The sequence below is a fragment of the Centroberyx gerrardi genome, chromosome 13 (genome assembly GCF_048128805.1).
Source record: "Centroberyx gerrardi isolate f3 chromosome 13, fCenGer3.hap1.cur.20231027, whole genome shotgun sequence".
NCBI lineage: Eukaryota > Metazoa > Chordata > Actinopteri > Beryciformes > Berycidae > Centroberyx > Centroberyx gerrardi.
In genome coordinates this window covers 14,593,714-14,606,234 of record NC_136009.1, presented here as the reverse complement: position 1 = coordinate 14,606,234, position 12,521 = coordinate 14,593,714, and the positions used below count along the sequence as shown (strand labels likewise).

At 40.3% G+C, this 12,521-nt stretch overlaps 1 protein-coding gene across 1 annotated transcript; it reads left to right on the top strand.

The window, feature by feature from the left end:
* The first annotated feature begins 5,974 nt into the window (after positions 1 to 5,974).
* On the top strand, positions 5,975 to 12,490 carry LOC139932896 (multidrug and toxin extrusion protein 1-like). Its single transcript, XM_071926836.2, has 16 exons — positions 5,975 to 6,043; positions 7,088 to 7,189; positions 7,397 to 7,465; positions 7,703 to 7,851; positions 8,118 to 8,160; positions 8,287 to 8,331; positions 8,420 to 8,517; positions 8,794 to 8,891; positions 9,146 to 9,327; positions 9,728 to 9,836; positions 9,989 to 10,064; positions 10,764 to 10,833; positions 10,965 to 11,097; positions 11,211 to 11,305; positions 12,045 to 12,108; positions 12,240 to 12,490. The coding sequence occupies exons 1-16, from the start codon at positions 5,975 to 5,977 to the stop codon at positions 12,488 to 12,490; spliced, it is 1,653 nt and encodes a 550-aa protein (XP_071782937.1).
* The last annotated feature ends 31 nt before the right edge of the window (positions 12,491 to 12,521 follow it).

Here is a 12,521-nt window from a genome sequence, read left to right as displayed (position 1 = left end):
CGGCCCCAAAGACTATTTTTTTTCTTTTACATTCCTCCTGCATTAAAGTAAAAAAGCTGGATCCAGAGATGTTTTATGGCCAGGAGTCCACTTGTGCTAGGCTGAATCACTGAAATACATTCAGTCCTAGTTTGTTGCCAATATAGGCTGAGGTTACATAATTTAAACTGCAGCGTCAAACGTAGTAGAATGGGTTGGTTGGCAGCTGATTGGAAACACTTACCTAATCAAACCAAGCATACACTGAGCTCAGGGGCAGGGTGTGTGCAGAATGAAGTTTAATTGAAAGATGCACAGGCTCTTTAATCTTGTTTTTTTTTTTACAGGATCAGAATTTCTGGATGTTGCCTCTTAATCCTTATGTTGCCTCAAGCTGCTTCATTTCAATGGAGCTCATGAAGTTTATCCCCCAGACCAAGCAAAGGCAAAGCTTTACTGTGTACTCACAGCGACTTGTTATCTGAAGAAGTGGAAAGTTATTTAATTGCTTGCTTTCAAAATTAAGCTCATTAGTTAATTTATTAGTCAAATGCCATTACACTGTTTTAACACTACAGCCTATTTGTGATATCAATATGGCTACAACATGGGCAGGGACAAAGTAGGAAGACCATTACAAGGAACATGGAGTTAAAATCAGAAAAGCAACTTTGGATACCAACTCAGTAAAAGAAAGTAAAAAAATCGAGAGTGGACTCCAAACCTTGACACTGTGAGCAAACGGAAGGCTATGTGCCTTAGCCCATCGAGCCACCAAGCCAGCCCCAACACCATGCCTATCTTTCAGAAACAGCTGGAGTCTACCCCTCAATAGTGGAATTAGCAATTCCATGGATGAAGAGACTAGAAGTGCTGTGGTTTCTCCGGTGATAGCCGCTTCTTTGTCCATTATGGATGATTGGCAGTAAAAGAGAGGAACCGTGAATGATAACAGCAGGAAAGCTCTTACCGGCCAAATTGATGTACAGAAACAGAGTTAATCACAGCTCAGTGAGTGTGAAATGGAAGGATAGTTCCTGAGTGAAGTTAGCAGGATGCCACTTGATGCACTAAAGAAATTCAGAAGAACAGCTTCTCACCGTGCGGGAGAGAGAAAGTGAAACTCTTCACTGAGAAGGAGGAAAGCCCTTGCTTCTCATAAGGAGGCAGTAGAACAGCAGGTCCACTGTGAGTTTGACATAGAAAAAGCAGCTCTCCTCAATGAAAGTGAACAGGCACTTGGAGCCTATAAATTGCGTATCTTAAGTACAAGTTCAACTATGAGTTCAAGTTCTCTCTACTCTAGTTCACACTAGCAGCCACCACACCGCTGTGCTACCATTCGATGACCGGGGCCAATGCTTTGTTAGGGCATACAGCAACTCTAGTATGTGATTGACAATGCCGGCCAAACGGCCAGCTGCAGACAACTTTTCCGCACCAACAAATAAGGAAATGGGATGATCATGGTTAACATTGAATTTCTTTTTCCATGAAGAATACCTCAGTTGGAAATGAACAGGAGCAGCCTTAAGGCCCACAGTACAACTGCACAACGAGGGAATTCTCAATCATGAAGGCATTGTGTTGGTCCTTTGCCAAATGACTTAAAGCAGAATTCTGGTCATTTTCGACCATATTTTGACCATATGTACCATATTTTCCCATCATTTTCCATCATACTGATTGATTCTGACCAAAATCTCGTCAATCTCTTCACTGTAGAGCTACTTTCATCTTAGTATCCCAAACTATTTCATCAGTGTGTGGCTCTCCAATACAGCCCTATAAGGCCAATGGACACAAATCACAGACATATGAGAATTTTCAGTTTATCCATGACCTGACAACTTTCACTGTATATTTTACACTACTTTACACAGTGGTTCATGCTGACAGGCAGCTGCAGCCAGCCGGCACAGGACTCAAGGGATTGCTAAAGCAATGGCCAAAGTAGCATCAAAACTGTTCAAGAAAGCCATGACTTTAGATAAGTTTCATTTGGATCTTTTTACCGACATGTCTCATTACAGAGTGAGCAATCAATGTGTTGAAAAATATATAGTATCCATTGGCCCTTTAGGAATGTATTGGACAGCCGTGCACTCCAGCAAGCAAAATGGAAGTAACTCTATAATGAAGCAATTGACAAGATTTTGGTCAGAATCAATCTGTATCATGGGAAAAGATGGGAAAGTAAGGCCAAGGTTGAAAATGTAGTTATGCTTTAAGAGAGAAAAATGGAGAAAGCAGCAGCACTGACCTTGCTGCAGGACGGGCAACAAAGAGAGCAAAGGCTGCCTCATGCCATCATGCCAGTCGTTTTGAAGGAACGGAAAGACAGTGATGCTGCAGTCACAGTACTGAGAAACAGGCTGCAGTTATTGACTCCCTGCAAACAAAGACTGATCAGAGGGACTCACCTTCTCACAACATCCATATTGTGGTTGGCTGTCAAAAGTTTTGCATCCAAGACATCCATGAATTTATGTCTAACCTCTAGATTTCTTCTGCTGGGCTTGTGATAAAACCTAATCATATTGAAACCATCCATAATGAATTTTCTTTGCATTTCAGATATACAAACAGTGCAGTAACATGGGTTAAACCACTGTTATCGGTGTGACTAGGTGCTACTTTTCATAGAGCAGAAGACTGCATTAGTACAGTGGTACAGAAAATAACAGAATGGTATTATGATGATAGGGGGAGGATAAGATCTAAGATGTATTGAACATTTGCCAGTAAGTGAAAAACTTTGAAAATAGCAGTGTGACACTACCATCTGCAGGGGGGAATATGACATTACTATATGGGTGTGTGCGTTTGCGCACTTGTGCTTGCATTTCATTTGCATTTGCATGATCTCCCATAAACCACAAATGCCCTTGACGGTTTATTTGTCTTTTGTACAGTTGAGAACATAGCCTTTACAGCCCTAATCCATAATTGCAGCATGTCCTGTATTGAGGCCAATGGTGACTGGCCATATCATACAGCTAGATGATAAAATAGATTACTTCAACAGTAGAAATGTTAAATTAATCCAAAAGTGTGTCCCAATTCTGCTGCAGCTCCACTGCTTCCCATGCTCCTGAAGTTATTTTAATGCATCCTCAGTAGCACCCAGAATCAATGGAAAAGAAAGGATTTTGGTAGGGTGACTCCTCCCTGCACCCCAGGGCTTGTTGAACATCAACTAGTCTTGTATTTGCTAGAGTATCAGACAATAACAGAAGTCCAGTTGCTAATCAGTTTGTTAACATGCGCATATGCAAATAAGTAGCCTACACACCAAAACTCTTTAGGGGAGGTGGAGAAGGAAAATTCTGTAAAAACTTCTGTTTGAGAGGCAAGCATTGGCGAGTGAAAGGGCTGCGACCTGATTGGCCAGATATTGAAATAAAGAGAGGTGTGTGTCACACACATTAGTAGGTGGCGGGTCGAGAGTCAAACTCTTAGAAAGCAGAGTAAACACTTCCTCTCACGTATATATCTATCAGTAGAACAGAAGCCACATGATCTGAAAATAAATCAATGCAAAGGAAAACAGACAAAACAATCATTACACAAGAAATGCCAATGGACACCTAACATACATGTATATCACTAGCAGATGAATATTAATAATTACACAAATAAGAAAACATTCAATAACAATTCAATGTAAATCAAATTAATTCAGCTGTTAAATTGATTCTAACAGATAAGTAGGATGAACTTGCAGGCTTGCTTGGTAACCTGCCCAGCTTTGACCTAGATGCAGGTTATGGAGTCTCTGTTGGTATGCAGAATATTTTGTATTTATTTATACAGTTTAAAGTTACAGGGACAGTGCACATTAATAGACATTTCTGTAAATGTGCCAGTTTAGCCATCTTGGCTAATTTTCAACTGCAGTCCCTGGGCAGGTGTAATGACAGCTACAAAAGACACATAAAATACATTAAATCAGGAACAGCAATACTGTACATATAGCAGAGCACACTTCATAAGAACACATAAAATACTTTAAAACAAGGACAACAATACATAAAACAAAGCACGCTTCAGGTTATTTGAATAAGTTACAGAGTATGGTCACACACTTGATGTCTTTTAACCATGATTTTAAATTAATTTTAAATGAGCGATATGTGTCACAGTCTCTGATAAGTGTTGGCAGACTGTTCCATGTGTGAGCTGCTCTCACTGAAAAAGCTGACTGTCCGAAGGCAGTCCTCCTCATAGGTATTATACAATCCCCTCTTGCCACAGACCTAGTATGTCTATCATCAGTTGTTTTCTACTTTCTAAAAGCACTAAGGGGGGGAGGAGCCAAGCCATGCAGAATCTTATAGACAAGACAAGTGTCTATAAATTTGATAAGATTGTCCCAGCTCAGTAAATTATGATTTATTAGGCAGTAACAATGGTGATGGGTGTTTGGCTTCCTGTCAAGCACCTTAAGAGCCTGGTGGTATGCTGACTTGTACAAATCAACATGTTATCAAGGTGGTAGGGTTTGGTCTGGTGAAGCCGGGGTATTCAAAGCAGGTGATTTCACTGATTAGCACAACAGAGGCTCCTCTAACCTGCATCTAGGTCAAAGCTGGACAGGTTACCAGGACAACAGCCTGCAAGTTCATCCTACTTATCTATGATAATCAATTTAATGGAACAGTTGAATTTATTTGATTTACACTGAATTGGTGCTGAATGTTTGCTTATTTTATTATCACTGACATTTATTTTTTCTGTGTAATTATTAATATTCATCTGCTCTTTCTTACATTTCGAGAGATAGCTAACGTTAGATAGGTTTAGGCTCAAAGACTAACTCGCTGCTGTCGACTGCGTGAACCACGTTCATGATGGCTTATGTTAGCTCTTAGCCTCTGTCGGAGGGGAACGCAGCAGGATTTCTTTGCCCACTTGAGTGGACACATTGGTGTTGGGGTTTGGGGTGGATGGTGAAGAAGAAGAAAGCTGTAAAGCCTCCTGACTTAAACCAGCTGCCTCCTGCAGTAACTCAGGACAGCTTCTTGACTATGGAACATTGAAACCACACACTGGCAAGTTTTAAGTGCCAACTGTGGGAAAAAAATCTAGTAGAAATGCTGAAAAGGTGTCAGAGCATGAAAGAAAATCTCCAACTGACTCCCATTGTTTTTTGTATAAAACAATACCACAATGAAAAATGATATTAGTTGTATGAAAATATGTATACACACAAAGCACAAAGAAAGCCAAAGTATAGGACAAAATAAAAGTTGAATTGAGCTTCTAGTATACAGTATGTAGTAGATGGTGCACTGACTTCAATAAAATAGATTTTTTCAAAATAATACTTGCAACTGAAGTCCATCAAAGTGCATTTTGCCATTATGTGAAAATAAGAATTAAGATGAATATATCTTAAAATCTAGGAAGAGTACTGAAGAGAGAAATAATAGCACACATGTCCCAAAGAACCTGTACAATTCAAAGGTAAAATGGAGTTTAAAGCTCAAATAGTGAGAAAACAATTAGATGACAGAGATTGGGCTGAAGAAGAATAAATATGAGAGGAAGTGCGTTGTCTCACAAGTGCACTATTTATACAATGACTAGGCATAATAATATCATTCACTGGATCATGTGAATTCTATTACTGATTGCTCAAAACTCATGTTGCGCTGCAGGAGGGGGGGGGGGGAGGAGAGCTCACCGGGACCGTGCCAGCTGAGAGGGCTGTCCTGCACAGAGGAGCAGAAGGACCTGTTCACCCGGTTCAGAGGATTCAGTAGAGGGAAGAGAAGAAGAGATGGAGATGCATTACAGTGGAACTGAACTGAGCCCAGGTCTAGAGGAAAGACTTTGTCTGTGCAGTGCTGAATCTTGTTTAGGTATGGAGGATTCAGTACAAAAGATTGTCTGTAAATATGGAGTAAAGGAACGCTTCAAAATAGTCCAAGTGCCTGCTGTTACCCACGGTGTTGACTTGCATGCATGTTGTGGCACTTGCCTAAAATGCATGAGAGGCTGGCTGCCAGTGGACTGCAAGAATGAGATAATCCAGCTTTTAAAACTAGCGGGACCTGTGGTAAGTTCATTTAATGTAATAAAAATCATCTATTATATTATAACTGATCAGAGATGACATTAATGGCTTTCTGATTATGTTAGTTTAACCATTTGTTAACCATTTGTTACTATCTTGGTTTAATTAAAAAAATGCTACAGTAAGTGTTAATGACTAACAGATTATTTTCAAAACTTTTCTGCTATTATAAAGTTGCAGCTGATGTTTATAATACTTAGTGAAAGGATAATAAATGTTTTGTAAAACATTAATGCATGTTTTTTGGATTGCTATTATGAATGAATGAAATTCAAACAGGTTTTAGTGCAAAGAGATAGAACTGATAAAGCTGGTGACTGGAAAAGCCTTTGGGTCCCTCTGATGAAGATAAACTTTTATCTTTTTACTTTAGCAACATGCAGTTTTGTCTGCCTTCTGGACTGAAGCATGGGCTGTCTCTTTTAAGAGTAGAAAATGTACATATTCTGTAAAGACTCACAAGAGTTTTATTAAAAAACAAATTAGAGCAGAGTTAGGTTTTAGAGAAGGAGACCAGTAGAAAAACAGCCCTGGGGGTATTTCAATAAGCAGGGTGACCAGGTTTGCCAGGTAATTGTGAAATGGTTGATATTAAGGTATGCTGATGGTTTTGAAGTGAAACTGAAAATGATTATTAGGGAATATCAATCAGTTGTCCATATATGAATGATCAATAATCCTGTGCAACACTTGAGAACTATAATAATTATAAATTATAAATTAATAACAATAATTTACATTCAAATAAAATGTTGTATTGCAGAATTTACTTTTTAAATGTCTTTAGTCTCCCAGCCTGTTGATATCTGTGTTGCAATTTCACATTGATTAACCATTTACTAACTACAATAAACATCGCAACTTTGTAATGGAAACCCCAAAAATGTCTATTGATGCTTCACAAATCATTTACTATCCTTTTACTAAGTATTATAACCATCAGTTGCAACTTTCTAATAGCAAACCAAAAAATGTTAATAACAAACAAAGAAAAAGAGGAAGTGTTTGTGTTTTCTTGTGTTTCAGTTCATTTCGCAGTTGATGATCTTCCTCATCAGTTTTGTCAGCACGGTCTTCTGTGGTCACCTGGGGAAAACAGAGCTTGCAGGCGTGGCATTAGCAATAGCGGTGAGAAAACACAGCTACATAGCCATTTGCATTGGCATCTTGGTTTCAAGCACTTTTTGCTGTCACTCTCGGCCTTAACCTTGCCCTTGAACCTGCCAATATCGGTTGATGTATACTCCATTTGTATATTTAAGCATGAACTAGTTTTTCCTTATCTCCTTATCTAGATTGGCTATCAGTTTAACAATCTTTTTTTTTCCAATCTAGGTCATTAATGTCACTGGTATTGCCATTGGTGCTGGTTTGTCATCGGCCTTTGATACACTCATATCTCAGGTACAATCTTTGTCAGGGCTTATCCATTCCTTCCTCATCCCATCAGAGTAGGCCTATCCATTACTGTTGTGTGCAGATAGGATCTCTCCATGGTCCGTATGAAAACAGCTCAACAATGCTCTTCCGCACCATATCAGCATACTGCTCCTAATTATGCTCCATTATTCTCCATAGGTGTGGTAGCTATTTTCTTACACAAGTCGTGTGCATGTCTGATCTATTATCTGTTTGACGCAGACATATGGGAGTGGTAACCTAAAGCGTGTGGGAGTGATTCTCCAAAGAGGAATCCTGATTCTGCTGCTGGCCTGTTTTCCCTGCTGGGCGATCCTCATCAACACCGAGCCCATCCTGCTCGCTTTCAAACAGAGCCCAGAGGTCGCTAGGTCAGTGCCATGGTGACCTAGGTCACACACACACACACACACACACACACACACACAACTAAAACCAGACATGCATCTTCAACATCAGTGCATAACAACATGATATGGATCAGCATCACATCATGAGTTCTTCAACAAATTGTTTACCAAATGGTGATCTAAACTGAGATCTAAACCTTTAAAGCTATATAACCTTTCATAATTCTATGATTCAATTCCACATGACATTACACTTCAATATATATTTCTGTTTGTCTCCTATATAGACTCGCCCAGCTGTATGTGAAGATCTTCATGCCTGCTCTGCCAGTGAGTTCAGTCCACTCCGTCTTCTTACAGGCACCATTATATATCCCACTCCGCTTGTCTGCAGACCTATCCATTGGTTTGTATTCTACAATTTTATTCACTCTTGATTGGCTGTCCTGTCTGCAGGCTGCTTTCATGTACCAGCTCCAGGGGCGGTATCTTCAGAATCAGGTGCAGTACACATCTACAGAAACACAATAATGGCTGAAAGATTGCTATTAATATTAATATTGAGACAAAGTTGTGCTTTAATTGGCAGGGTATTATGTGGCCCCAGGTGATAACCGGAGTCATTGGAAATGTTCTCAACGCACTTATCAACTACATCTTCCTTTATGTGCTGAATCTGGATGTTGCGTGAGTTTTCCCACCATGAGAACCTGTTCGAAATAGAAGTAGTCATTATTATTGTACCCATAATATTCTACCCTCAATATTATGGCATTTATTTCCCTTTAAGGATTACAATTTCAGGGTTACACTTAAATCTCAAGTATCAGTAACAATCTGAATAACCATGTGGGGACAAAATCGACCAGTTATGAATGGATGCTAATGAATGGACGCCTGTGTTTTTTTGTTGTTGTCATCCTCTACTGTAAACCCTGCTTGGTCCTCTTGACCCTGCCATAGTGGATCTGCAATAGCAAATGCCATTTCACAGTCATCACTGGCTGTGCTCTTGTGCATTTACATCTGGTGGATGGGACTTCACAAGGCCACATGGGATGGTGAGTTCTCTCTCCCTTTGAGATTTTGACCACTGGTAGGATATTTCATTTTTATCTCTAGTGCAAATACTCCATCTATTGAGAACATTCCAGCATATAATCTTTGACAAATATTAAACTTTTTAATGCTGTGTAGAGAAAAGAGTACAGTGGTGACACAGCTCTTCACAGTTTAAGGGAAATAGAACTCAGAGTTAGTCACAATACCAATTTCAGTAATATGTTTGCTTAAGCTGTTAACCTTTGCCCTTTAGGCTGGTCCCGTGACTGTCTACAGGAGTGGGGTCTCTTCACCCAGGTGGCCATTCCCAGCATGCTTATGATGTGTCTGGAGTGGTGGATTTTTGAAATCGGAGGATTCCTGGCCGGCATGATTAGTGAGGTTGAGCTGGGAGCTCAGTCGATAGTTTATGAGCTGGCCACTGTTATTTTCATGGTAATTCAGCTGGAGTATATGTTCATGTGTAGGGACTCCTACACGTTAATTTAAAAAATTTCAGACACTTGCCACTTTTTCCTTCATTTCTAAACTGTTTGAAGATCTTGGTTGGTGTTCAAAAGGATATACACTGATAGTGTCTGGGCAATATGACTGTCAATTAAGCCATATAGATGAAAATTATTCTTTACCACAACAAATATTGCAATATGTAATGACAGTGGATCACAAATACACAAATTGTGTCATCATACGTGTATTGCCAGTGAAGATTTTGATTTTCAGTACTTTTCCATAGTTTCCAGACTTGTGTAGGAACTCTGAGTATATTATGGATCTCTGATAAAGTTCTGCCAAATTTGAAAAATTGTTTTTGAAACCTCATCCTACCCTACAGTTCCCTTTGGGATTCTCTGTAGCTGCCAGTATACGAGTTGGCAATGCTCTTGGTGCTGGGAACACTGAGCTGGCCAAGACATCCAGTAAGGTCTCCATCATCTGTGCATGTAAGAACCAATGCATCCACGTGGGCTGCCCACCTACCACCACAAAAGCACTTATTCAGGCATATATTGAATAGATATATAGTCCTTAGTTCTATTAAAACATTGCCTGGCTTTATTAACAGCATGCACTGTGTTTCTTATGTCCAATCCAGTCATAGTCTCATGTTTTGTTGGAGCTATTCTTGGATTCTCTAAAAATGTGATTGGATACATCTTTACAACAGACCAGTGAGTATGGACCACACTCAACTGTACAGACTTGGACACAAAATTATTTTAAAAGTCTCTGATGAAGCTCTCAAATCAAATTTAATGGGCACAGAAAGCCACACACTCACACTCACAGTACATTATGCTATCCTGCATTTCACCATGCGCTGTAGTAACCTCAATTATTATCATTCTGAGCCTGTCTACTTGCTGTATACTGTAAATTAATCAAAGAGACAATAGTGTTTCTATTGGGTTTCTGTGTGTGGAGGTATTTCTTCTTGAAGATGCTGTTTGGTTTGAGGTTGTTGCCATAAACAATAAAGGAGGGGTTCGAAAAGCGCCTTTGGCTTTATTGCATGACTAGTTCAAAAGGGAATGTTAAAACCAAGCCCAGGAGTACTGCAAACTGCATGAAGAAGTGCGCTACTCCCTGATGGCTGAAACGTGTTGGAGTTGGAGTTTTAACATAATCTTTTGAACTAGTCATGCAAGGCTTTGCTAATGCAGGCTTTCTAATTTTTTGCCTATACTACTCTGCTGCAGTTTCATCTCACCATTTTTTGACTCGCTGGCAACATTAACAATTGATGTTTTATTCATGTTAACCTTACCTAAGCACTCAAAAACCCTGCAATTTCACCTCTTTTTTATTTTTTTTGGCCAATTTTTACTGTATTTCTACACCTGAAACAAATCTATTTTTGCATCTTTTAGAGAAACTGTTCAGAGAGTTGCTGACGTCATGATCTTGTATGTGTTCTTCTATCCTGTTGATGCCATAGCGGTGAGTGACTGTACAAAGTAAAAAATGGGCTGTCCAAAGTCACTTCATGTCAGAGTCAGAGCTAAGAGCAAAGCAGACCAGACATGCCAGTGGTCTACACAAAACATGATACCTGTACTTGATCTGTGCAGGCTGTGACAGGGGGCATTGTTAGAGGAGCAGGGAAACAGAGGACTGGTGCTGTCTGTAACTTGGTGGGATACTATTGCATTGGCTTTCCCATTGGAGTGTACCTGATGTTTACTGCCAAAATGGGCATTGCAGGTGAGGACAAGATAAGCTATTAACATTGCCATGTCCTGTAACACTATACTCTTGTTTGAAGGCAGCCAAGTATGATACCCACTGGAGACTCTTTCTTTCCATCTCTGCTGTAGGACTGTGGTTGGGGCTTTTCGTTTGTGTCGCTCTACAGTCCACATTCTTTATCATTTTCCTGTGTAAACTAAACTGGAGAAAGGCCACTGAAGAGGTGAGTGACCACACCTTGGAATTTCCATGTCAGAATATTAAACCTGCAATAAGCGATATCAGACCTTACAACCAATCCTGAAACTAACGTGTGCTATGTGGAGATTTCATTGAGACATTATGATACAAACTAATATCCACACAAGCTGCCAGCTGTGTTTTCACCTCTTTTCTAAAGTTGTCAAATTCCACTCCAGAACAAAGCTCATCCCGGTCTATTCAGTAGCTTTTTCATTTTTTTAAAAACTAACTTGTCTCCTCCCTCGCTGTTTAAAAGCGACGCTCTCCCCCTCCCATTCTTGAAAAAAAACCTCTTATTGATTGGTATTGATGAAGCGAGCGAGTATACTTGTTAAACTAGTAAACTTGCTACCTGCCTCTTCACTTGTCATTGTGGGACATGTAACCTTCAGTGGGAGAAAGATCTGGCAAAGGCAGACTGGTAACCGGCGACACTTCTCTGTAGGTACGTTTAGCTTATTAGCCTTTATGCACGATGCTTTGCAATGTTTGTCCTTAGTAGGCCTCTGTAGTGCAGTGGCTTTGCTGTGCTTTATTTATAAATGTGTTGCGATTTCTGTCACCCTCTAGTGGTCAGAAAATTTTGCTTATTGCAGCTTTAATATCACAGATTTGAGAACTTTACAATGCAAGTATATTACTTGGTGAACAATTGAGGAACAGTATGTATTTGCCTTTGACCTGCATTACAAACAGCAGTTATTAATGTCTCTGGCCAGGCACTGGTGAGAGCAGGAGTCCAGGTCACGGAGACGAAAGAACTGTTGGCAATGGAAAACATGGGTAAACAAAGGCACTCCTCACGTTTCCTTTTCCTTCCACAGCTCCATGAAAAAAGCTTTCTAGGAGCTGTGACGTGCCTGCTGTTCACGGTGTATACGCCTAACTCCATACGTCTCTCTCTCCTCGACCAGGACATGACCTCACTGCTGAGAAAGAGGCCGAAGTCAACAGCCTTTCATCTGATTTCCTGAGCTATGAGGAGTGGGACTCAGACCTGGAGGAGCCTGCTTCAGGCCAAGCTGGAAGAGCCACCGCTACAGTGGGAGGGGTTCTGTCATTCAGGCAGCTGCTGTTACGCCGCGGCCTGACTCTGCTGTTCATGGTCCTCCTCCTTGCTGCTGGGATCTTCACCAGTGAGCTGCTTATCAGACTGCTCAAATAAGTGACCATATGTTGCTTATCGCTGGCAGTCT

Excerpts from the sequence above, each read along its gene's own strand:
- LOC139932896 (XM_071926836.2), top strand. The coding sequence starts at position 5,975 with ATGAGAGGCTGGCTGCCAGTGGACTGCAAGAATGAGATAATCCAGCTT. Across the intron at positions 8,892-9,145 it reads TCACAAGGCCACATGGGATG|GCTGGTCCCGTGACTGTCTA; the intron begins GTGAGTTCTCTC and ends TTTGCCCTTTAG. Across the intron at positions 11,098-11,210 it reads TGCCAAAATGGGCATTGCAG|GACTGTGGTTGGGGCTTTTC; the intron begins GTGAGGACAAGA and ends TCTCTGCTGTAG.